At 34.0% G+C, this 26,921-nt stretch overlaps 1 protein-coding gene and 1 long non-coding RNA gene across 2 annotated transcripts; both read left to right on the top strand.

Moving 5' to 3' along the window:
- The first annotated feature begins 5,483 nt into the window (after positions 1–5,483).
- On the top strand, positions 5,484–10,690 carry LOC308640695. Its single transcript, XR_014020333.1, has 4 exons — positions 5,484–5,612; positions 6,876–6,921; positions 9,781–9,904; positions 10,377–10,690. It is a non-coding gene; the product is annotated as an uncharacterized lncRNA (long non-coding RNA).
- A 5,267-nt stretch (positions 10,691–15,957) lies between these two features.
- On the top strand, positions 15,958–25,810 carry LOC308640692 (intermembrane lipid transfer protein VPS13C-like). The gene is made up of 4 exons (XM_081312480.1): positions 15,958–16,067; positions 21,857–21,980; positions 24,554–24,637; positions 24,951–25,810. The coding sequence occupies exons 1-4, from the start codon at positions 16,054–16,056 to the stop codon at positions 25,056–25,058; spliced, it is 330 nt and encodes a 109-aa protein (XP_081168606.1). The 5' UTR covers positions 15,958–16,053; the 3' UTR covers positions 25,059–25,810.
- The last annotated feature ends 1,111 nt before the right edge of the window (positions 25,811–26,921 follow it).

The following is a 26,921-nucleotide window of genomic DNA, read 5'->3' as shown; positions in this document are numbered from 1 at the left end:
CTGGAGTGAGATGGTATCTTAGGGTGGTTTTGATTTGCATTTCTCTGACTGCTAACGATGTTGAGCATTTTTTCATGTACTTGTTGATTGATTGTATGTCCTCCTCTGAGAAGCATCTGTTCAGGTCCTTGGCCCATTTGTTGATTGGGTTATTTGTTTTCTTATTGTCTAATTTTTTGAGTTCTTTGTATACTCTGGATATTAGGGCTCTATCTGAAGTGTGAGGAGTAAAGATTTGTTCCCAGGATGTAGGCTCCCTATTTACCTCTCTTATTGTTTCTTTTGCTGAGAAAAAAACTTTTTAGTTTGAGTAAGTCCCATTTGTTGATTCTAGTTATTAACTCTTGTGCTATGGGTGTCCTATTGAGGAATTTGGAGCCGGTAGCCAACTTTTTCTCCTATCAGACGCCATGTCTCTGATTTGATATCAACCTCCTGGAGCCATTTTGAGTTAACTTTTGTGCATGGCGAGAGAAAGGGATTCAGTTTCATTTTGATGCATATGGGTTTCCAGTTTTCCCAGCACCATTTGTTGAAGATGCTATCCTTCCTCCATTGCATGCTTTTAGCCCCTTTATCAAATATAAGAAATTTGTAATTTTGTGGATTGGTTTCTGTGTCCTCTATTCTGTACCATTGGTCCACCCGCCTGTTTGGGTACCAGTACCATGCTGTTTTTGTTACTATTGCTCTGTAATATAGTTTGAAGTCTGGTATCGGTATACCACCTGATTCACACTTCCTGCTTAGCATTATACTTGCTATTCTGGGTCTTTTATTTTTCCATATGAATTTCATGATTGCTTTCTCTATTTCTACCAGAAATGCCGTTGGGATTTTGATTGGCATTGCATTAATCCTATAGAGAACTTTTGGTAATATTGCCATTTTGATGATGTTAGTTCTGCCTATCCATGAACAGGGTATATTTTTCCATCTTCTAAGATCTTCTTCTATTTCTCTCTTTAGAGTTATGTAGTTTTCATTGTATAAGTCTTTCACCTCTTTTGTTAGGTTGATTCCCAAGTATTTTATTTTTTTGGAGGATATTTTGAATGGAGTGTTTTTCCTCATTTCCATTTCAGAGGATTTGTCGCTGATATACAGGAATGCCTTTGATTTAGGCGTGTTGATTTTATATCCTGCCACTTTGCTAAATTCATTTATTAGCTCTAATAGTTTCTTTGTAGACCCTTTTGGGTCTGTTAGGTATAGAATCATGTCATCTGCAAATAGTGATAATTTAAGTTCTTCTTTTCCTATTTTTATGCCTTTAATTTCTTTTGTCTGTCTAATTGCTCTGGCCAGTGTTTCGAGAACTATGTTGAACAGAAGTGGTGAGAGAGGGCATCCCTGTCTTGTTCCAGATTTTAGAGGGAATTCCTTCAATTTTCCTCCATTCAGAATGATGCTAACCTGAGGCTTAGCATAGATTGCTTTTACAATGTTGAGGTATGTTCCTGTTATCCCTAGTTTTTCTAGAGTTTTGAACATAAAGGGATGCTATACTTTGTCGAATGCTTTTTCTGCATCTATCGAGATGATCATATGGTTCTTATTTTTAAGTCTATTGATGTGGTGAATAACATTTATTGATTTCTGTATATTGAACCAGCCTTGCATCCCAGGGATGAATCCTACTTGATCATGGCAGGTCACTAGGCCTCTTCCGGGCATGGGCGGCGGCTCTGCTCTGCCCCTACTCCAATTGGTGTGATGTGTCTACCCCACCAGCAGGCCGCTGGGCCTGATCCGCCAGTTGGTCGCAGGTCTGCCTACCTTGCGGGCTTTGGCGGCGGCTCTGCTCGGCCACTAATGCAGATGGGGTGAAGTGATACCACCCGGCGGGTCGCTGTGGCTGTTCCGGGCGCGGGCGGAGGCTTTGCTCTGCCCCTCTGGCTTCCACAGTATTCAGCAGGATCCGGACCGAGAAGCAGTATCCGTGGGTTCTTTAGCCCTGGGCCAGAGCAGTTCCGGGAGCCAGAATTCAGCTGCTCTGGGCTCGGTGTATGTTCTGATAGGAGCAGGCTCCCAGAAGCAGTTTCCAAGGGTTCTTTAGCACTGAGCCTGAGTAATTTGTCTGCGAGATGCAGGCGAATGGCAGCCTGAAATTACCTGTTCTATAGTTGATTGAGCTGTGATCAGTCATTGTGACGTCAGCTCTTCAAGATGGTGGCCACTGGCCTCCTCTGTGGTCTGACCGGTGTGGAGAACCAAACTGGACCGCTTCCTTCCCCCGTCCCAAATCCAGAATTCAGCACTGTGTACAGTGCTTGCACAGCTGGCAGGCTCCCACAGAATCCGCAGCGCTGTATCTTTGCATTGCTTGCTTGCTGCTTCCCAGCGCGTGCCGCAGGTTCTAGCTGCGGGGTGATTTGCTGAATAAGCAGCGTGACCCTCCGTGCGGACGAATCGCTCGCATTTGAGCCCCTGTAGCTGATCCTCGTGCAATAAAAATCCTTCCACTAGGTTTTGGAGCACCCCAGTTTTGCTAGAAATTCCTAACAAGATAGTTTTTAGCTGTTCTAACTCATCATTCTCCCAAACAGTGATGTGGTACACGGGGGTGATGCACTCCCTTCGCCGCCATCTTAAAAAAATAATTCCTTTTTATGTTATATTTTGAGACAGGATCTCACTAAGTTGATTGGAGCCTTGTTATGTTAATGAGGCTGTCTTTGAACTAACAATTCTCCTGCATCAAAATGATGACATAGGAGTTTTGAATAAAGATATAGAGAAATATGTTTGCACAATGTTTAGAATAAAAGTGGCATACAAAATGTTTTAGATATTTTATAGTTGCACAGAAAAGAAAGAATTCAAAGTGGGAAATGAGAAGAACAAACTTAAAAATTATGGTATGGGTGGATGATTGTTGACTTTTTAAAACTATTACTCTTTTTGTTTATGACAAACTTATGAGACCATACTATATTTATAATAATTTTGTTACCATAATGATAAGACATCAACCATAAATTGTATGTGGCAGATATACAAAGTTAATTGTGAAAGAAATAACTATGACTAGTTATTTCAGTTATTGCTGAAATTTCAAATCCTTTTTTCTTTCAGAAAATAATCTTTTTTTAAAATTTTAAACATCAGAAATTTATTGGTTGCTCAAAACATTACATTGATCTTGACATATCATATATCATACATTTGTTCAGAAAATAATCTTAGTATCATCGAATCTTTCCTTTTTCTCCTCCCAGACTTGCTTATTATGAAATTCAATACCAGTTTTACAAGCGAGATCAGCTCATGTGGAGTGTTGTTCGGCATTACAGTGAGCAGGTAATTTCCCATCATAGTAGCTCATAAGGAATATACTTCATAAAATATTTAAGCAAAATATTTGTATGTGATTGTATAGTGTGTGGTAATGTTTACATATTTACCTCAATTTGTAATCTCAATACTTAGTGATTTCTTAAATGATTAATTTCTCTTTCTTCTACCACTCTTTATATACCTTTTAAAAATTTATTCCCATGTTATTTTCCCTTTGCAGTAATACCTTTTCAACTTTGGGAAATAATAGTAACTTTGGAATCATTAACTTAAATTCTTCAGTGACAGCAGTTTCTAAATGTAGTCTAGTGGAGTTGTAGGAGGAATTCTAAGCGGTTTCCTTCCTTTGCATCAGTCACTTCATGGTTTGGGGGTGTATACAAAAAATAGTTGTTTCAGGCCACTCAGATACCATTGCTGTGCCATGGAGCTTCATGGTGTTATTTCTTTTTCCATCTTCTGCTGGAAGATCTTTTCACCTATAGTAGTATAGACATTATTATTATATGTTCAAATAAGTTATATTGTCCATTTTTTTCAGTTAATAATTATTCCTCATGTAGTTCATTAGTAAAAGTGATGATAATACAATAATAAAAACAACTAACAATTACTGAATTACATGTTCATTTAATATATATCCTCACCATGCAACATGAGTATAACCTCCTGTGTTAATAGATGAAAAGGCTGAGGCTGATAGAGACTAAGTGACTTGTCCAAGGTCACATAACTGCTTATTAACAGACTGTGCCTTAAACTTAGTTCTGTCTAATTTGAGAGCTCCATGTAAAGTGTAACACAGTGCCTTGTACTTACAATGTTGAAGATCTGGTAATGTATGTAGTTGTTGTTCTACACAGCTTGCCTGAAAACACAAACCTAATTTAGTCAGCATCCCCACTTTTTTCCTATTAAGTGTGGCTTGATGTTGTTTCTGTCAACAGTAGTAAATAACTTAATTTACTGTTTTATTTTCTTCTTTAGTTTTTAAAACAGATGTATGTCCTTGTATTGGGCTTAGATGTGCTTGGAAACCCATTTGGATTAATTAGAGGTCTGTCTGAAGGAGTCGAAGCATTGTTCTATGAACCCTTCCAGGTATTGTTTTTTTAATTTCAGTATACATATAGAAAAATGGATATTCTATTTTTATTGACACATAATAATTTGTATTTTAATTGTATCTAGGAATTGAATAATGTTTAAATACTTAAAATCAATTTTACATTTTTATTTAAAAGTACTTGAGATGATATTGAAAGGTTATTTTTAAACTAAATGAGCATGTCTAGTGCTCTTCTGTGCAATAAATGTGCCCATGTCTTCCACAAAAGGATTAATGGGGCATTAAAAACTGACTTTGCTTCATATTCAAGCTTTCAACAGACTTGTTCAGGAGCCTAGTATAGTGAGGGTTTTAATAGGACAACACAGAAAGAATAAATGAAAGAACAAAGAGTCCAAAATATGTGGTCTCAGTCTATTGCTAGTGTAGTCAGTTTGAGCATTCTAAAGGAACTTTGTACTGGAAGGCCAACTTCAGATTGTAATTAAAGCCTATGATTTACACCTGTTAAATTTGTTATCTTATGGAATCCTCTGAGGTCATGTGTCTTTAAAATATTTTCTATCACAGTGGGTGTGGTGTCATTATTTGGGATATAGGATAAAAATTGTTGCATCCCAGTCTTTATGGATCATAACACATTCTATGTCTTCACAGAAACCCTGAAATATTAGATTGAAAGTCTTAAACTAATTTAAATTTTAAGTAGTAAACTTTTCTTTGAGCCAGGGTGCTGTTCAAGGTCCTGAAGAATTTGCTGAAGGATTAGTGATTGGAGTAAGAAGTCTCTTTGGACACACAGTAGGTATGTATCACCTATGTGTGTGTATATTTCCTTATTTTTAAATGGAAAATTAAAGTAGCCTTCTGATTTTTTAGTATAACTTGATGGTGTTGAATCACTGTACTTTATTTAAATAAGCTTATTCCTCTTCTTGATAAATGGCAAAAAATAATTTCTACATTTTTGCATATGAGGATTTTAAGCACCTGTTAGTTTAAAACAGTTGTATATTGTGTACTGTGATAATGGTTTTCTAAAGAAACAATATGACTCACTCTCCTGGGCCTTTTTGTAGGTGGTGCAGCAGGAGTTGTATCTTGAATCATAGGTTCTGTTGGGAAAGGTTTGGCAGCAATTACAATGGACAAGGAATATCAGCAAAAAAGAAGAGAAGAGATGGGTCGACAGCCTAAAGATTTTGGAGACAGCCTGGCCAGAGGAGGGAAGGGCTTTCTGCGAGTAAGTCTCCAGCTGACTCTTCAAAAAACCCTCGACTTTTATATATGTATACTTTAAAATATGCACTCTAGCTATCATTTGAAACTTAGAATGCCACTTATGAGTCTAGGTCTGTCAGAGTAGCAATAGTGATAACTTTGGGAGCTGTGGTTTCCTTTTTGCTCTCCTTCCTCCCTGGCTCCACCAGTGCTATTCCCAAATCCCCAACATAGTTTTCCATTTGGACTAGGGTATCTCTAATTGATGGCGCCTTAGCCCTAGTGTGGAAGGGGAGGAAGTGAGCAGCAGGGGAATATGATAATGGTGATATTAGAGGGAGGAAGGGCTCTTGAGAAGCAGATTTAGTCCTCTAGTCATCCATTTCTGTGCAAGGAATGTATGAAACTTAAGTGATAAACCAGGAACTGCCTTTCATTGCCTTTTAAAACTTCTAAACTTATGTAGATAACATATGACTACTGCTTAATTATATAGGTACTGAGTGAATTCTTTCCTTACAAATCATTACAAGAACATTTAAGTTCTATTTTTAATAAAAAGTATTAAAACAACATAGATAAAGCTAGAGTATTCTTTATCAACCCTCACCACTTTCTAGAGGTATGTAATCTTTTCAGTTTAATGTGTGTCCAGTTCTCTTTCTATGTGTTTATAGAATATAAAAGTAATTTTAGTTATTACCATTACTTGAAATTATTAAGAAAATGTAAGTACTTTAATATTTTAAGTTTGGAAATAATTTTAGGAAACTGCAACTGCTGTGTTTGAGCCAGTGACTTTTAATGTCTGTTATATACTCTAAAGTGCTTTGTCAGGGTTACTTGCTATTCTTGGGAGTTTCCTTTATTTTCAGTTTTCTACACTTTCACTAATTTGTAAAGTAATCTCATTAAAATTTGTAATTAGATCTTAGAGATATTTCACTCTACTCATTTTTACTGATGTAGAAATTGAGGCTTAAAGATAATGAATCAACTGCCTGGATTATATAGCTGAATATACCAGAACCAGAGTTAGAATCTTTTTATTTACTGCTCTTTCTATTATAAGATTTTACTTCTGTAAGGTGTTCTAATTTAAAATTTTCTGTGATTTAATATTTATAAAATCACAGTGCTCACTTATATGTGCATGTTGTTCACATTATCAAGTCCTGTTTTTTAAGAAGCAATCGTTTCTAGTATGTGTGTAGAGACCCCTAGTGTTGGTTTGAAATAAAGCACCTTCCCTTCAGTCAAGGCTGTGACTGATTTTTTTTTTCAGGGAGTTGTTGGTGGAGTGACGGGAATAATAACAAAGCCTATGGAAGGTAGGTTGAGAAGGTCTGCTTCCTGTGCAGAGCTGGAAGAGCTGATGCTTGACTAGCAGATGTTGTTACTACTAGATGTTTAATGGAGAGAGTATGGACTCTATTTTATATACATAGTCTTCAACTGTAATATATTTTCTTCAGAAAGCAGAAAGATTAAGTACTGTCTGTGATTTAGACTTTGAGTGCAGTTTTCAACAATTCCATCTACAGTCTAGTTTCTTTGGGGCCCTCAATAGCAATTGGCTTGTTTTTTTATTTGTTTTTATTCCCATTAAAAAAATAATGTGCTCTCTGTTGTAATTCCTATCAAAAGCCCATGTGACTTCTGTCCAGCAATTGACAAGATGAATCTAAAATTTATGTATAAATTGGAGAGTCTTAAATTAGCAGAAGCAATCTCAAAAAAAAGAACAAAATTGAAGGACTTACACTTTCCAACTTTAAAACTTACTACAGTATAAAGCTGCAGTAAGCTAAGGTTGATACTGATATTAGTATAGACAAATAGATCAATGGGATACAATTGAGAGTCCAGAAATAGATCCTTACAATTATGGTTAATTGATCTTTGACAGGGGTTCCCATTCCTTTTAGGACTATAAGCCTATTCCTTGAACACTAGGTTGTGTCCATTCTATAGAATAGAATGATCATTTTAACAGATGCTGCTGAGACATCTCGTATCCACATGATAAATGAAATTGAACCCTTACCTACACTGTATATTTATGATTAAATTAATAAATGTAAGAGAGAAACTATATAACTCAGAATAGATTAAATGCATAAATATAAGAGCAGAAGTATAAAACTCAAAAGAAAATATAGAAATAAATTTTTATTACTTTGGGTTAGGTAAAGCCTTTCTAGATGTGTATCAACTGGACATTATCAAATTTTAACATATTTGTTTCTCAAAGGGCACCAACAAGAAAAGGAAAAGAGCTGCAGGATGGGAGAAAATTTTTGCAAATTATAAGAGACTTATATCTTGAGTATGTGAAGAACTCTTATAACTCAATAGGCAAAGAACATGAATAGGCATTTCTCCAAAGAAGATATACAGATGGCTAGTAAATACATTTCATTGGTCACAGGGAAATGTAAATCAAACCACAGTGAGATACTACATTACACTTACTACTAAAGTCAGGTGTTACAGAGAATGTGGAGAGATATGATCCTCATGCCCCGCTGGTGGGAATATAAATAAGTATAGTCATGTTGGAGAAAAATAATCTGGCTTTGCCTCAAAAGGTTAAACCTGGAGTTACCATATGACTCAGTCATTCTCCTCAAATATATATATATATATATATATATATATATATATATATATATATCCAAAAGAACTGAAAAAGGTGTCCAAACAAAAACTTGTATGTGAATATTTATAGCATTATTCACTGTAGCCAAAATGTAGAAAAATCTTAAATGTCTCTCCCCTGATGAATGAATAAATTAAGACATGGCATATCTATACAATGGAATAGGGTTTAGTTATAAAAAGAAATCAGGTACTAATACATGCTGCAAGATGAAAGACACCTATGCTTGAAAACATGATACTTAGCAAAAAGAGCCCAGGTACAGTAGTCTGTCTACATGTTCAGTGATTCCATTTGTTTGAAATCCAGAATAGGAAAATCCATAAAGATAGGAAGTTTCTCTAGATGGTTTCCTAGCTCTGGGGAGGGAGCAGGGAAAGGAAGTAAACTGGGTGGTAGGATCAAGTGAGGAAGGGTAGGGGAAAATGGAGAATGGAGGAAGATTGTTAATGGCCATAGGCTTTCTTTCATGTGAAAAGTTTTGCGATAAGGTTGTTATAATTTTTAAAAGTACACTGCTTGAAAAATCTTGATGGTTGTCATACACACACACACCAAAAAAAAAAAAAAAAAGATAGAGAGAGAGAAGGTTTTCCTGTCAGTTCTTAGACCTTCCAGTCACTAATGCTGACTAAACTCTTAGGTCAATAGTTCTGAAACTTGAGTATGCCTTAAGGATTTGATGAAGTGATTATTAAAACATAAGATTGCTATCCCCGCACCTTCTAATTTCTGATTTAGGAAGTCTAGGGTGAATTTGCATTTAACACTTAGAGAACCACGATTTTATCACATTAAGATTAAATTTAACTTGTTCAGAATTTCAAATTCTTGAAGTTTTCTGGATTTGAAGTAGGTCAGAGACCCCCTACCGAGAGACCCTCACCATTAATTAAGCAGAAACCCCCACCATATTTGTGGCTTGTAAATCCCCCCCTTTTCTCAGAAAGCTTCTTACATGGGATGTCAGAAAAAACTTCTAGCAAGGCAAGGTGGCACACATCTATAATCCCAGCAGCTCAGGAGGCTTAGGCTCCAGGAGGATTGAGATTCAAAGCCAGCCTCAGCAAAAGTGAGGTGCTAAGCAACTCAGTAAGACACTGTCTCTAAATAAAATACAAAATAGGGTTTCATATATAGATCAGGGGTTGAGCATCCCCAGTTCAATTCCTGGTACTAAAAAAGAAAAGAAAAAACTTCTGCATGCAGAGGATATGCTGGTTGGTAGTTTCCTCTTTTTGTAAATGCCAGGTTTGCAGGGGGAAAAAAAACTTGCAAAACTCCTGGTCTAGAGGATGTGGAAGTAAAGCACTTGTCATGTAAAAACTCCAAGCCCCTCCTCCCACTAGCTATAAAGTTCAAAGAATTGCCAAAATCTCTGATAAGAGAATTCGGACTGACTGCAGTCAATAAACCTGCTTCCTGAAAACTCCTTAGGTGTTCAGGCTTTTCTGTCCTACTTCAAGTTTGGCTCAGGTCTTTGCTTATTTTAAAATATCTTATATTTATTATTTATGGTTTTCTGAAGGTGCCAAAAAGTAGGGAGCTGCTGGATTCTTTAAAGGAATTGGAAAAGGGCCTGTGGGTGCGGTGGCTCGTCCAACTGGTGGAATCATAGATATGGCCAGTAGTACTTTCCAAGGCATTCAGAGGTATGGAGAGCATGTTGTGTGTGAGCTGTTTCTGTGTTCTAATTGGTACTAGGACTGCATAGATAGATTAGATGTTTTGCCTGCTCTTAAGGCTCTATGTTTCATTGGAAGCTTTTCAGCTTTACAAGGTAAAGTGCTACCAGAAAGGAATAAGAAAAAATTTTTTATGGCTCAGTTTCTCTTTTATTCAATAGATGTTTGCTCATACTTGTGATTCGCAGGTACCAAGGATACAAAGAGTAAATAATCCAATCTGTGCTTTTACTATTTGACATTTTCTTTTCCTTAAGAAAAGACGGCCTTAGAGTCAGATAAACATGGATTTAATGTTTTTTTGTCTTAACTTGGACAAGTTATTTAAAATTGCTGATCATTTTTATAAAATATTTATGTGTCTAATCAGCATGTATAATTGTATTATTTTGAAAGATTCTCACTTAGTTTCTTACCCTTTTTCTGCTTTCTTATTCAGGGCAGCAGAATCAACTGAGGAAGTGTCTAGCCTCCTTCCCCCATGCCTGATTCAGGAAGATGGTATCATTCGTCCATATGATAGACAAGAATCGGAGGGCTATGACTTATTTGAGGTAAATTCTATTCTTCACAGTCATGAGTGATTTTTTTTATTAAAATATTTTTAGTTATACATGGACACAATATCTTTATTTTGTTTTATTTTCATGTGGTGCTGAGAATCGAACCCAGTACCTCACATGTGAGAGGCAAGCTCTCTGCCACTGAACCACGACCCAAACCTATGAGTGATACTTAATTAAAAAAAAGAAAGAAAGAAAGAAAGATTTCAAGGGTGAGAATTTCATGGGTGGGTCTTTAAGTCCCTGAATCGTGAACTTTTTTGAAGGATTATACATGATTTGTAGAGTAGAATTTGACTGTTTTTAATTTTAACATAACATTTTAAATGGAAATAATGGGTAACTTTTTTTGGCACAGGAACAAAGCTTTTTTATGTGTGTGTAGGAAGGATGACATCAGAAGATGTCATAGGCTATATCTATTTCTGTGGAAACTCATGTAGTTAATGGTATTAGTTTTGGTTTCCTGCTTTGTAGGTAAATACTGGAATGTCACTTCTTTCTTTTCTCACCACCAAATTAATTTATTTGCACTACTTTGTACATCTAGGTTTATTTAGGTACATAAAACTGGAGGAAGAGAAAAAAGAGTATCTATGATTATAATCTCATTAAACCTTGAAAATTAAAGTTTTTATATTTTGTTTTAGTTTTAACTTTATTATATTTAAAGTAATATATACATGTATAAACTGCTATTCTCCCATGACTGATTTCCCCCAAAAGAAATAAATGTGTTCCTCTTTGTATTAAAATGACTCTTAATTGTTTTTAACCTTTGCTTTTTATTATATATGATTATGTTTAAACTTTTTGTGTGTTTCTAACTTTTTTTCCTTTCTTTTTCTACCTACACAGCAAGAACTGGAAATACAGGAGTAAATGTTTCCTATACTACTACTTGATTTCATCCTTAAAACTCAAAACAAACTGTGGTATTAATTGTGTGTGAATTTGATTGAGAGTCAACTTTAGTGAAATTTTCTTTATGGCTTTCACCTCCTTCTCAACTTTTTGTAGTAATGACTGCAAATGAAAATGGTATTATATCTGGTAATACTTATACAGGGTTAAGAGAGCCCCCATAAAAAATAAGAGAATACAGGAAATCTCTGTTCTCCATTTAATGGGAGAAAGACTACTGGGTCCAGAAGTAGACATTTATACTATTATTTTGAAAATTTTACCTTTTCAGGTGATGCTCATGTGCATTTCATGTAAAGTTGAAAAAGGGGATAGTTGTTATATCCAGTCTAATAAATAACTTCTTTATGTTTTTGAGTCCTGATGATGGAATTACACCCATCTCAGCTTCATGAATCACTCTAAATTTGCTCAAGTATGGGACTATGACTGGGGTACATGTTTTAATAACTGAACTGAATTCATCCTCAAATGAGAGCTGGCACATGAATTTTGAGAATATGTTCTTTCAGTGTTTCTATTTCTCCATACCTCTCCACCGCCACTTCTTGGTTCTTGTGGTGCTAAGAATCAAATCCAGGGCTTCATACACGGTAAGTGAGCACTCTACCACTGAGCCACATCCCCAACCCAACCTCTGTTTTTTTCTTTTATAATCCCTTAATACTATTGCTAAATAAATAGCAATAATTTTTAATTATGTTACATACATTTTCAGCCTTAAGCATTTAGAGTTTTTAAAAAATTAATCTCCTTGTCAATTATTCTTATTTCAGAATTGTTTGGTTTACTTTTTATAAATAGAAGTAGAATATGTAATTAGGCAAATTATGTGGTTTTTGAATATGTATTTATTTTTAAAAACCAAACCTTTTTGCTTTTAAATCCTTAGGGAAGATTCATCTAATGAGAACAAAATAATAATGATTATAGATTATCATTTTAAAATCATTATTCCCATAAGTTAATTCTGTAAGTTACATTTGAATTTCTTTTTAAGATATCTTATCTCACAACTTTCACTCTCTCCCCAAAATTGAAACCAAAGTAAAACTTAGATTTCTAATGTGTTGTAAATTTGAAGATAGTGAAACTATCAATTGGATTATATATTTTTTGATAACTACAATTATTTAAATAATTAAATACTTCACATATAAAAACAAACACTTTAAAGAAAAAAGAAAGACCAGCCTGTGATGGACATATGGAAGAAATATTACTTCTTCCCTAGGGGCTGAGGATGTAGCTCAGTAGTAGAGTGCTTGTCTAGCATGCAGAAAGCCCTGGGTTAAATCCCTGGCACGCCACCAAAAAAAAAAAAAAAAGAGAGAGAGAGAGAGATAGAGAGAGGTGGAGAAAGAAAGAAAGACTTCTGTAAGAGACCAAGTATAACAAACATATAAGTATTAACAGTAGCTGACAGGCTTTTCCTGTGCCTAGGTAATTGAAGTGAGGCAAGCAGGTCATGACATGTACAGTTTTGTATGAGAATCAAACACAATAATGATTAAAGATGCTTTCTTGATCATCACCAATACTTACCCTTCCCAAGGCTCTTGGATAAATGCAGTAATTTTTTATTTTCCTGGTGTATTGCAATTTAAATGAGACAACTTTTGGGAACTTTGGGAACTTAAGATTTTTTTCTTATTGTTTACTTTGTTTATCTCTTTGTTACTAAATCTTTCCTTGTGATTTCCCTTCTTACAATTATATGTCAGTAAGCACAAAACTTCAAGAAACTTTGTTATTTTAGCTAAAGGTATAGTCACATTGTCTACATATAGTCATATGTATAGTAGTATTTATTAGTTTTTTTGCTAAGATATTAAACATCCCTACTGGGTGCTGTGGTGCACACCTGTAATCCCAGCAACTCAGAAGGCTGAGGCAGGAGGATTGCAAGTTCTAGGCCAGCCTCAGCAACTTCGTGAGATCCTTCCTGTCTCAAAATAAAACATAAAATGGACTTGGGATATGGCTCAATGGTAAAGCAGCTCTGGGTTAAATTCCCATTAACAAGAAAAAAAAAAGGATTATGCAGCCCTTTACACTGTATTATCATTTACTGAAAGAAATAGACTGTTTACTGCCAAGAGGATTTAGTAGCTTTTTTCATGGGTAGCAAGTGTAGGCATTTGATACTTGAGATATGTGTTCTTTTTCACCCTTACCCATCTTGCTAGTTGGGTAAGAAAAAGTATTTACTGATTTTTTTAAAGCTATGCTGGATATACAGAAGAAAAAAAAAGACTCTGACCTTAAGGGACCATGTATAATAAAATGAGTAAATAAAATCCTAGATCTTATTGTAATATAGGTATATTCTAAGTAAGTTATTCTTTCTGCTGAGTCCTGCTTTGTTCTTTAATACTCCGCTTTTAGGATTCCTAAATCATATGCCATTATGTCATAGGGTATGCTCTTCTGCCTCTCTGCTATCCTAAGATCTTACTGTTTATATTACATACAATGCTTATATTGCACACCATGTGGCAAGTTTTTAAATTTAATGTCTATTTTGGTTTAGATGTTAATGATCATACAAGATTTGAAATGGTGTTCATTGCTTTTTCTTTTCACTAGCATTTAAAATTCTTGTATTACCATATATTTTTTAAATTTTTTATTTAATTTATTTTTTCTGTGGTGCTGAGGAATCAAACCCAGCACCTCACACATGCTAGGCAAGTACTCTACCACTAAGTCATTAGTGTACTAATGTACTTAGTACATTAATTACTTAAGTACGCTACAACTAAGCCCTTGCATTGCCATCTGCTGAGGTAGCCTTACACTGTATACTTCACAGTTGACATTAAAGTTGTTCATTTTACTAATAGTAATAATGCTCTGATAAACATGATAATATATTTGCTTTTTCATGTTTTGTGTTATTTACTTATAATTAATTTTAAGAAATAATTACTGGAGAATGGCCTTTTGAAAGTATTGTTAATTTACTCAAGTAGCATTTTGGGAAGAAGTGGAGTGAATATTCAATCACTGCTGTCATCAGTGACTGAATATCTTAATCTGAATCTCAGACAGTAGTGGATTTTTAGTGTATGAAAAAGATGGTTTTCTAAAGTGTGTTAATGGTGATAAATTATACTTTAAAAACTCTTAATTTGAAGCACAGTAGTCTAAGAACTAATGGAAATGCATAAAAGATAAAAAGATGGTAAACTTTCTTGTACTTGCATATCTAAATATTTTAACATTTAACTTTCATGCTAAAAAAATACACTATATTATTATGTTTTTCCCCATTTTGCTCTTTGAAGAAATTGAGGCATTTTATAAATAGCAAAAGCTTTTTGCTAATTCCCATAGGAGGGCTTGAAACAAGTGACCATCGCCGTGAAAACTGCTCTTCTGTGAGATGGATCCTACAGATGAGACCCCAGTTTTGTGGGGATTTCTCTTCCCTGTTCATGGCTATTTGTAATTGTCAAAGAATGACTGGGGACCAGACTTCTTTTAAAAATGTATATTTAAGCATTAAAATAATGTCAAGTGTGCTTTCTCTGCTTGTGATGATTTTGATTATATTGTCCTTTTTAATAATATTAGTGGAATAATCTCGGTTGTAAAGCATTGTGGTCTTATTCACTTGTTTATGTTCTGTATTATATATTATCATCTGATCTTTAATCATGAATTCTAGACATTCAGTAATTATTTTATTAGCATACATCATAAAAATATTTCATTGTTTTTAAGGTATATTTACTAATTCAATAATTTTAAGATAGTGAGAAGGAAAATATTTTAATGTGCTATGATTTTATTTGAATTATATTATTCATGCTCATATTCATCTTCAGAAACAAATTATGCCAACTATTTTGAAATCTTAGAAATTCTCCATGTTCATGTTAATATCATCATTATATTTTCTTTTTGTAAGAAATATGATTTTACATATAAATCTGTTTTTCAATGCATGTTTAATCTATACAACCAAGTATTTAAAAACATTGAACATCAGTTCTTTTGGAATTTTATCATTGGTATAACATCTACCTCTGTGTAAATCATTGGTTGGGTCTTAACTTTGGAGAGGGATTTTAGACCTCCATCAAAAAATTCTGATGAGACACATGATCTGTCCTCTGAAAATTGTTTCAGCACCACATTTTAAAAATTTTATATTCTATGCTAGACAGTTCATAGATCCACCTGAAAGTCCTTGCTGTGAACTTCAGTAATGCTAAATCAGCAGTTTGTATTAGCATATGTTTATGTTTCTTACCTAAAATGTGTGATTATTTCTGATAGATACTTTAAAATTTCTGTGTCACCACAGAATAAAATACCAGATGATCACTTGGTAAGCACTTAATACATATTTTTTTCTTTAAGGGCAGCAATGGAAGTTAACTTATAAACACACTATGGGTATTTTTCTAGCTTTGTGTGCCAATATGTAGAACTGTGCTTTTGTTCCTAATAAAATTTTCCAACGTTCTTATTATAATTAGCTATTACACAAATATTACTTGAATATATAAACTTCCCAAATCTTAACTCTTGTTTCCTTTTCAGAATCATATCAAAAAGTTGGAAGGAGAGACTTACCAATACCACTGTGTTATTCCCAGAAGCAAGAGAACAGTACTGATGGTTACAAATAGGTATTATTTTAGGCAACATTTTTCAAGTACAACTTAGTTGTATAGATCATAGGAATTTTTAAGGCTGAAATGGCTGAGGATTTAAAAGACTGTACTGCAGTGGAAAAATATTAATTGCCATAGAATCACAAAAATACAGATCTAAATACGTCCTTTAAGATCATCTGTTCCAATGCCCTCATGTTGGAGATGATGAAACTGAGACTTAGCATGGTTTACGAAGTAATCCAGATGAGAGGACTCCTGAGATTGGAGTCTGCAGTGGGCTTTACACCAGCAGTAGTGGCACCATTGTAAATGAGTTACAATTCTAGTTATAGAGGTGAAAACATGAGTGACTTATTCTTACTGGGTTTTATTTGAGGTGATTACTATATCTCTTTAAAGGGATGACATTATTTCTGTGTATTTGTCCCACACTCACCTAAGCATTTTTTTAAGTCCTAGATACTTTTTCAAAAAAAAAAAAGAAAGAAAGAAAGAAAAGGATTTGTATTAAACTATCTGCTTGTTTTCTTGGAATTTACCCTAGAAATAAATTTATCGGAAAATGACTATTATGGAGTAATAATTTTTCAGAACTTTCTAAGTAATTAAGGCAAAGTACTTAAGATAGACAAGACCCTGCCTTCGATTCCTCAGAATTGCCTTTAAATACATCTGGATGGGAAGGAATATAAGGACTTGGAGATAAACAAGTCTGTTTAAAGAGAAGTTTAACCAGTCATGTAAGAGAATGTTCTCCAGTCTTCACATCTATTAAAAATTAACACAAAATAATTCATCTAAAAAACAGCTTTTACAAATTCAACAAGTAATCACTCATTGGTATGCCCAAGATGTTATTGTTTCCATTAGATTAAAACAAAAACAATGTTTATTTTGCTGCATATTGTGTTTAGCTGACAGTGGCAATATGTTAATTTTAAAATTATTATACCTGTTATGTAAATTAATGTTAGATAAGGGGATCCAGTTTTGTGTGTGTGTGTGTGTGTGTGTGTGTGATAATTATTACTTTTAGTATTTGTTTGATGTAAGGCATTCTGTGGAAATATTACTGTATACATTATGTACCTGTTTTTGCATCAAGAAACTTGAAGAATAATAGTAATTTTATGTAGTCTCTTAAGGGAACTTTTTAAAAAAATATTTATTAGTTGTCGATATACCTTTATTTTTTATTTATTTATATGTGGTACTGAGAATTGAACCTGGTGCCTCACACATGCTAGGCAAGTGCTTTACCACTGAGCCACAATCCCAGCCCCTCTTAGGGAACTTTTTATGAGGCTGTTAGTAAAACAGTATTCCTGACCACTATAGTGACATAGTTGCCCCTGCTAGTTTTAGAACATTCTAACATGGATTTCTTTGAGATAGTTATCATTATGTTGATCTCTTTGACCCTATGATTACCAAAAAAAATCTATCTCATTTCTTCCAAATACAGCATTCTTTAAAATAGCTTTTTTAAATTGCTAGTTATATTTATCCATTTATAGATAATACAGAACAAAATCAATAAACTTTCTTTAAAGGGCGAGATATAAATTCAAGGACTGTGCTTTCTTTCTCAGCTTTTTTAATCACTCTGCCCTTGTGATGGTAAAGATATCCATGACCACCAGTGTATTAAAAAATGGTCATGGCTACACTCCAGTAAAATTTTATTGAAATAGGCTTTGAGCTAGATTGGGCTCCAGAGCCATAGTTTCCTACCCCCAATACAGATAATTTAAAATATGAAAATAATTAAAGTTAACTAGACATTCTTGTTTACATCTTTTGTCCCAATATAATTATTAAGAGCCATCTCTTTTATTTTTAGAATGTCCTGGTATGTACAATAAATTTAACCCACAAAATATTCTTTACCAACAGTTTTACCATCCAAGAGTGACCACTATTAGCTGACTTATCAGATTGTTGTAGTACATGTATTTTTTTAAAAATTATGTGCAAAAAATGAATTATGTCCATTTTGGTAATCTAGGTTTTTATATATCGATATTACTATAATCATTTTCTCAAACCATTAAATTTTATTGACAACCTGACTTTTAATGACTAGATAGTATTGTATTTATGGATGTACCATAGTTTATTCAAGTATTCCCTTACTATTTGTTGTTCAGTTTCCCTTTTATCAATAGTGTATTATATCTTTGCAGCAAAATCGTTTTCTTGTTATTTCCTTGGAATAAATTCTTAAAAGTGAAATTGCTGGCTTAAAAGTTGTGAGTTTTTTGAGGCCTTTTTATATATTGCCAAGTCATTTTTCAGAAAGTTTCTGTTAGCTTTGTGTGCAGCTGTATGTGTCCTTTCTTAAATGATGCTAGTAATGGTGGAAAATAATTTGTTTTTATTACCAATTTTTAATTATTGATGAATATGAATGTTTTAGTATATCAACCAGTTATATTTTCTATTTTGTGAATTACTTCTAATTTTTCAATGGTTTATTTTTTTCCCACTGAATTTAGAATTTACTTTGCAAATTATTGTTACCAAAATATCCTTTATCCAGACTGGCAAAAATAGCTTATTTTTATTGCTTATTGCCAGTCTGGATAAAGGATATTTTTGGGGTTAGATTTTTTTGCAAAAATTATTGATTAGCTTTTTCTGCCTGATGTATTATTTCCCAATATATATTGAGTTTTCATTCAAAATTTATTTCAAGGTTCTTTTACTTAGTGGTTTTAGAAACAAAGCACACGTTTCATAACCTAAATTTATTAGGTTGTAGTTCCGCTAATTGATCTTAACTCCCCCATTGTTTATGTTGGTAATCTTTATTAGGAAATTGATCCTTGGGCTGACTTATTTTTTAACTGTTAGTAGAGAGATACAGAGATGCCCCTTCCCTATCTGAGGGGGCACCCACAAACCATCAGTGACATTACTGTGTGTGATAGGTGCTAGGAAAAAGTGATGTACAGAGATTCTGAAGACATAGGAAAAGTTCTGATTACATTGATGTGGGGACCAAAGTGCCAAGGGGAAGAGTAGTAACTTTCTGTAGGAGGAGGTCCTGGAGCTGAGTCTTACAGTATGTGTCACTGCCACTTGGTAACAAGAGGCAAAGCAAAGATATAAAGTGGAATGGTACTTGGAAGAGTCAAATCAGGACAATGGCCTGATGGTCCAGTGTTAGCAAGAAAAGTATTGGGGTATGAGGCTAGAGTCATTTGTGGTTGCTTCTGTTACATTAAGGTTTAGGTGTTATTATTAATGTGATGGAGAATGACTAGTTCTTTTTTTTTTCTTTTAAGATATAGCCTTTTATTTTATTAGGTGGTATTACTGGCAGCTTCTCACACAAGTTTTTGAACATAGCACACAAATGAAAATTTGCTTTTTTATTTTCTTTCCCACTGAAGGCTTATAAACAATAAGTAATATGATAAGGTTTGTAGTTTAAAAACCTCTGGCATCTCTAGATGCTAGATTGGAAGAGTCTGTGTAGATAGGAAATCAGTGGCTTGTAGTTTTTGTTGCTGCACAACAAATATTACAATGTGCCAAGCTCATTTAATATTGGTAGAATTCAGTTGAATTCTGTCAGCCAGGGGGCTGTAATGAGCTCTTAAAAGCCACCTCATTCCTTGCTGTGTGTCTCCCTCCATCAAGCCAAAAAGGGCACTTTGAATTTGACTTCTTAATCTCTGGTCTATATTTAAAGAGTCCATGTGATTAAGTCAGGACCGCTGCATGAATTATTTTTACTTAGTTATCTGTGCCTTAATAACCAAAGCTATATCATGGGAGGAAATCTGTGATATTCATGGTCCTGAGATTATTCAGAACTATACATGAAGGGATAGGGAATATTAGAGACCATCTTAGAATTTTATCTGCCACAGAGACTGTGATAGCTATCTTGGTAGGAAGTGATGAGAGCCTAAATCAAAAGAATAAGAATTGAATAGGAGAAGGCTTAATAGATGGGCCTTGGTGACTGAAAATGAAAGAAAAAGGGATAGAAAAGGACTCTTTGGCTTTGGGTTTGAACACCAGAAGGATTGGTGGTGCTATATTTAGTAATTTGAGGGAAAAAAATGGTGTGTGTCTTGTTTTGTTTTGTTTTTTTTTTTAACTTAACTGGGTTTTGACAACTTTGAGACATCAAAGTGGAGATGCCTCAGTAGATAAGGAAACAAAGGTAGACAAACAATAGGAATTTGGTTAAAAATCTGGAGTCAAGATCTTGGAGTCTCCTTGTAAGGGTAGAAAATGACTGAGATTTAATAAACTTTGATTAACATGAAACAGGATTAAGAGAGTGAAGGAGACTTATGGTGGTAGGAGAGCAATAATATTGGTGGTCAAAAGAAGAGTTTAAAGATATACAGAATAGTGAGTTACATTGGGCACAAGGATTTGTAACAGCCAGCTTTAACTCTTAGCTCTATCATCTGATCTCAGCTGGGGCCTAGGGTAGGGGGAGTGGGATCTACTTTCTAGAGACATTTGGAAACAAATGGGATTGTTGAAAGTTATTTGAGCAGCTTGGTGTCCTGGCATTATAGCACTTGGTAGGCTGGGGGCTATTGTCCCTGAGCCTCTTTCAGGGCATAACACAGTCCCAAATAAGCCCAATGTTTTAAAGGCTTCTCAGTTGAGAAATGCAGTTCCAAAGGCCTGTTGCAGTTAGTTTACTGCACTCCAGTGGTCACCAGGTTCATTTAATCCTACCTTCCAAACACCTCCTTCTTACAGACATTGCCCTACTTGAGGCTCTCATTGCCTCCTGATTGGACTCTTAAGAAACTTGCCATCCAGAGTGTCTCATCATTGTATTTTGTCTGATACTCCAGCTGTAGACCCCCACATTACTTAAAGAAGTCTTCCCTTCTTTGTATCCCTATATTTGTCAGCGTGCACTTCCCTTTGGACTCTCTTTCCCCTTTCTCAAGTAGAGAACCTCCTTGCATGTCACTTGCTTCACCAGCACTTGTCTTGCTGTACAGGGGCTTTTATTGACATGATTATTTCCCCTTCTAGCCTTTGAGTACCTCTCAAAGAGAAACCTTATCTTTCTGGTTTCTCTTACACCCTAGATATTTGTTGAATTAGCAATTCAATTACTTTACTGAAGTTTTGTTTCCTGTAATAGAAACTTAAAATCAAGTATGGTTGTATTGGTAACTAATGTGAATCACAGACTGGGAAATCAATGTGGATGGCCTTTAAGGATTCTGTTTTTTTTTTTCTATTACTATTGAGTAAAATAAGATACTCCCTCTGTGATGCAGTGCATTAAAGTTAAAGTGTTCAAGTCTGATATTTATTAGTAGGCTTCAAGTGAATCTTTGCTGACATTTGAGGTTTGTGACATTTCCTGCACATTCCTTCGTGACTGGAAGGCATAAATGACTGACAGTAAAGAACAATTAAAAGTTTCCCCAAGTAAAACATTTTCAGGGACTTCTGCCATTAAAGCTTCCCAGATGAGAGTACAGCCTGTCCCTTATGTGTTTCAGAGATGATTTCACTATCAGTTTTTTGGTCAATTAGAGAATGTTTTACTTTTCTGAATTCTGCAAGATTAGCAGAAGGGGAATTTTTGAGAGTCTACTTTGTTAGATGACAGGTGTCATATTTCTCTTCATTTGACAGATATTGAGACTTTTAATGAGAAGCATACTCTTTTCAGTGCCAGTTTTCATTGTTTACTGAGTGAGCACTGCATGTACTATGTACAGATTGAACTAGTAGAGAGAATAATTAGCTGTCTTTATCACTACCTGTGTGTTTTTGTTTTTTGTTTTTTTGCAAAATAGGCGAGTACTATATATAAAAGAAGTTGAAATCCTTGGCCATATGTCCGTAGACTGGCAATGTCCTTTTGAAGATTTTGTACTTCCTCCTAGTATTGATGAAAATCTGCTGAAAATTTCAGTTAAGGTAAGAAAACACAACTTACACCTCTAGAGCCAGGCATTCATTATGAGTGGAAACCAGCGCTTTCTGACTCTGTTTTTCAGTTAACTACACAACACATTAAAAGGAACATTATTGTTATTATTTTATGCTGAAATATAAAGAAAGTTACAACCCATTTATTTGTGTATTTGTATTTTCTGACAATCCTTGATTGCATAGAGTGAAATATCAGTTTGACAAAAAAGTTAGGATGCTGATGTACTGATACTTTCTTTTTTGGTAGATTTAAGCAATAGTGAAACTGAGGTGTTTTTGTTGTTTTTACTTCATATGAATACCCATTTTGCTATAATATCAGGCATTTCTCGAAAAATATCCTTCTTTTAGAAGATTACAAGGTGCTTGGTGAAAATAAATAATATGTCAGAAATAGCTATGTTTTATATTATTTGGAATTTACAGAATGCTAATACAATTTAAGCAATTTTTTTGTCTCTTCTCCACATCATTTTCTAAAAACTTTATTTAATCACCTAGCAATTTGCAAAAAATGATACCTCATCTTTTACTTAATTCTCAGACTCACTTAACTTTGAAACATGTTTATTATAACATACATATAATATAAATGTATTTACATTTATTAAAAATACTTATAGTTTCCATTCTAATTATGGTAATTTCTGTAGTATCTTTGTTTTTTTCTAAATAATAGTGATGTTATCTCTATTATTGAAATGCGCTGGAAAGCTTTTATCACAAAATTTTAGTAAGATGAGAGTATTGTTTTCCTTTTTTAAAATTTTTAAATTTGTTTTAATTAGTTATACATGATAGTAGAATGTATTTATGCACTTTAATATATCATACATAGATGGGATATAATTTCTTATTTTTCTAAGTGTACATGTTGCAGAATCATATTGGTCATGCAGTCACATATATACATAGAATAATAATGTCTGTTTCATTCTACTATCTTTCTTATTCCCACATTCCTTCCCTCCCCTCCCCTCCCATCACGTCCCTCTATCTAATCTAAAGTAACACTATTCTTCCCTAGTGTCCCTCTACCCCCGCCTTATTGTGAATTAGCATCCACATATTAGAGAAAACATTCGGCCTTCGGTTTTGTGGAAGTGGCTTATTTTGCTTAGCATGATATTTTTCAACTCCAACCATTTACTGGCAAATGCCATAATTTCACTCTTCTTTAAAGCTGAGTAATATTCCATTGAGTATACATACCACATTTTCTTTTTTCATTTATCTATTGAGGGACACCTAGGTTGGTTCCATAGTCTAGCTATTATGAATTGAGCTGTTATAAACATTGATGTGGCTGTGTCACTATAATATGCTGATTTTAGGTCCTTTGGGTATAAATTAAGGAGTGGGATAGCTGGGTCAAATGGTGGTTTCATTCCAAGTTTTCTGAGGAATCTCCATACTGCTTCCCATGGTGGTTGCACCAGTTTGCACTCCCATCAGCAATGTATGAGTGAGACTCGCCAACATTTATTGTTGTTTGTATTCTTGATGATTGCCATTCTGACTGGAGTGAGATGAAATCTTAGAGTAGTTTTGATTTGCATTTCTCTAATTGCTAGAGATGTTGAACACTTTTTCATATATTTGTTGATCGATTGTATTTCTTCTTTGTGAAATGTCTGTTCAGCTCCTTAGCCCATTTATTGATTGGGCTATTTGTGGTTTTGTTATTAAGTTTTTTGAGCTCTTCTATATATCCTAGAGATTAATGCTTTATCAGAAGTGCATGTGGTAAAGATTTTCTACCAACCTGTAGGCTCTCTCCTCGGTGTTATTGTTTACTTTGCTGAGAAGAAGCTTTTTAATTTGAATCCATCCCATTTATTGATTCTTGATTTTACTTCTTGCACTTTAGGAGTCTTGTTAAGGAAATCAGATCCTAGGCCAATGTGGTGAAGATTTGAGCCTATTTTTCCTTCTATTAGGTGCAGGGTCTCTGTTCTAGTGCCTAAGTCTTTGATCCACTTTGAGTTGTTTTCCTTTAGTTTGTGTTTACTTTGCTTTTTATGGAAATTTACAGGTAAGAGGAACTACCATGTTCCCCTACCCATTTGTTTTTTCAGCAGTACTAGAATTTAAAGAGTACCTTGGTGTATTGAAACACTTTTCATGCTAGGGCAGACTGTGTCACTCTGCATATATTTTACAGTTTTCTCAGTTATCACTCTGCTTTCATATCAGTGGTGAGAATTGATTCAATATATTTTACATTATATAAGAATTTTATCTGTCAGCCAAGGAAATGAAGGAAGGGCTTTTTGATTTGTCAGATGTGATTAGTTTATCAAGTGGTGTTTCTGTAGGCTATTATTGCCTGCAGAAAGCCATTATTTTATAGATAGATGTATATACATCCAATTTCATAAATTCTAACAACTCATATGAAATCACTCTCATTGTACCAAGATGATTTATTTTATATCTTTCTTGAATATGTATATTCTGGTAGTCTACTGGTTATAAAGTAGAGTTGACATTCAAGCATCCAATTAAAGGTGTTGGTTTCTTTTTCTTCTTTTCTTCCATTGTTTCTTTTGAAATAGGAGCAGGGTCTGTTCCACAAAAGAGATAATGCCAATCTAGGCTGTCTTCGGAAAATTTACCTGAAGGACACCACCACAGCAGAGGTAAACTGTTTATTTAAAGAATACCCCTTAGGTTTTGAGCTGAAAGATTTTTTAAAGCCTGTTTTATAACTAACACCTGTTATTTATCCCCCAAATCTTGTAGTTATAAATTGGATGAATGTATAGACTTAAAAATAATAAACTGTGGACTTACTGGGGCAGAAGGTTAGTGCTTGCATTGATACATGGAACAGAAGCTCTGTTCTCAGTTACTGGATCTGTGGGGAGAGTTCCATCTCTTCTGTACCTTCCTCTTCTACCATATGAACCTGAACTTGTTTTCACAGTTCATAATACACATTTTATTTTACAGAGAGCATTTAATGCCATTGAGGATGCACAGTCTTTGAGACACCAACAAAAGCTGATGAAGCAGTCATCACAGAAACTTCTAAGGCCTCAAACATCATCATCATTATAGACCCCAGAGGGCTGCTGGTGGGGGAAAAATCACTCATATTTACCATGGTAGAGAGAAGTTTGCAAGCAACTTTTTAGTTTTATGTAATAGAATAGCTAGTGTTGGGTTTTTTTTCTCCCCCTATAGTTTTGACTCTTAATTTTATAACCATGCCTGTGTTAGCAACCCATTGTACACTGCTGCTTAAGTGAGTGAGATCTTTGCAGAAATACCACTTGAGACTCAGAATGAAATTTTCATTAATATTAAAATTGTGAAGCAAATGGCAATAGACTTATTTTTAATTAATTTTTTAAACTAAAGAATGAGAAAGAGTTTAGAATGATTAGTGTTCTTTGAATGGTTTTAGCCACAAAATGTTGGACACTTTGACATTTTGCCTAAAGGTAATTTGTTCATTAATTGAACTGAGATAACATTTTTTGGTAAACCAGGTAATTGATGGAAAAAACCCACTAAATGGAGAAATGACATGTTTCCCCCCCCCCACCCCGCCCCATGAAAACATTGTTTTTTCTCCTAATGAGAGAACTTTTACTTTGGTGCTTGTTTTTCTTCCTTGCATTATATTAGAAGAGATATTGTCAATCAAACCTTTAAATAGCTCTATTTGGCTGTCTGTGATGTAGTAGTCATAAAATTTTGAAAGATATTTATAGGCTCTTTCAAGATGAGCTCATATGGTACAATTAAAATTTGCTGATAACATTGCACTTTAAGATTTTCAGGACTCAGATATGTAAAATACAATATTTTTGTATTTCTAGAAATAGTAATTAAAAGTTGAGAGACTTTTAAAGGCATCATAAATTAATATTTTGTTATAATACATACCTGTAATGTATTTAAAATACTTAGTAGGAAGAATAAAAAATTTTCAGTTGCTTTATAAAAGTAAAATAAGGTATAAATGTATAACAACATTAGAAAATGTTCCATGTGTTCTTTGAGGAGCAAGATGATGAGAATCAATTCAGTGTAATGTATTTTTGCCTTTTGTATATCTCTATGCTGATCAGAGATGTTCTGCTTATTAAAACTTTAACAAAATACTCAAGAAGTATTTAATTTCCTTGGCTGAACCTTTAGATGTGCTCATAGTATTGAACTTAGCATTTATTTCAAATCGCTGAGTCAGTGATGAATTCAAGATGTGGATTCACTTGGTTGGCTGTTTTTGTGATGTGTGAATTATTAGTGTTATTCATGTTTTTTAAGACCTGGCTATAATTTTTTTTTTTAAATTTTCCTAGTGATATGTAATGTTAAATCTCAGAAGAGGATGCATTGTTTAATGCCCAGAGTGTTTGATTTTTGGTAGACATTGCCTTTTCAACAACATTCTTTTTTATTTTGGTGAAAAAAGTATCATATATAAAACTTCTAGTTTTAAACATAATTTCTGTGTTAGTAGTTGATTGTAGTTTATTAAAAAGAGCATTATAAACAATTCTATAGTAAGTATTTCTGGTATTTTGTGTCTTTAAAACTGACCTAATCAGGAATTTGGGATATTTAATTAGATTTTTCATATGAATAACCACTATTAACAGTGTCCTAAATATTGAAGAAATTATATTGCACTGATGGTTTATTTTCAAAACACAGGTATACCACATTAAATTAAGGAAATTTATAGAAACCTATAAACTCATTATCTGAGTTGTCTTAAACTTTCAAGTATTTGTAACAGTTTTGTTTGATTTAATCTGGGACAGAAGTAATCCGTTAGTAATATATATTGCATTTTTTAAAAACGCATTTCAGTCAATTACTTGTCCATGAACTACTGAGAGAAATAAAACATTTGATGCATTACAGTTGTGAAACTTTGTGGATTTGTGTTAAATATCCAAGCAGTCC

The sequence above is a fragment of the Spermophilus citellus genome (genome assembly GCF_964194105.1).
Source record: "Spermophilus citellus genome assembly, contig: SCAFFOLD_102, whole genome shotgun sequence".
Classification (NCBI taxonomy): Eukaryota; Metazoa; Chordata; class Mammalia; order Rodentia; family Sciuridae; genus Spermophilus; species Spermophilus citellus.
This window is presented reverse-complemented; position numbering and strand designations above follow the sequence as displayed.

Coding starts and splice junctions, on each gene's coding strand:
- LOC308640692 (XM_081312480.1), top strand. Junction 21,981..24,553: donor TGCTGAAAATTTCAGTTAAG/GTAAGAAAACAC, acceptor CTTTTGAAATAG/GAGCAGGGTCTGTTCCACAA. Junction 24,638..24,950: donor AGGACACCACCACAGCAGAG/GTAAACTGTTTA, acceptor TTTATTTTACAG/AGAGCATTTAATGCCATTGA.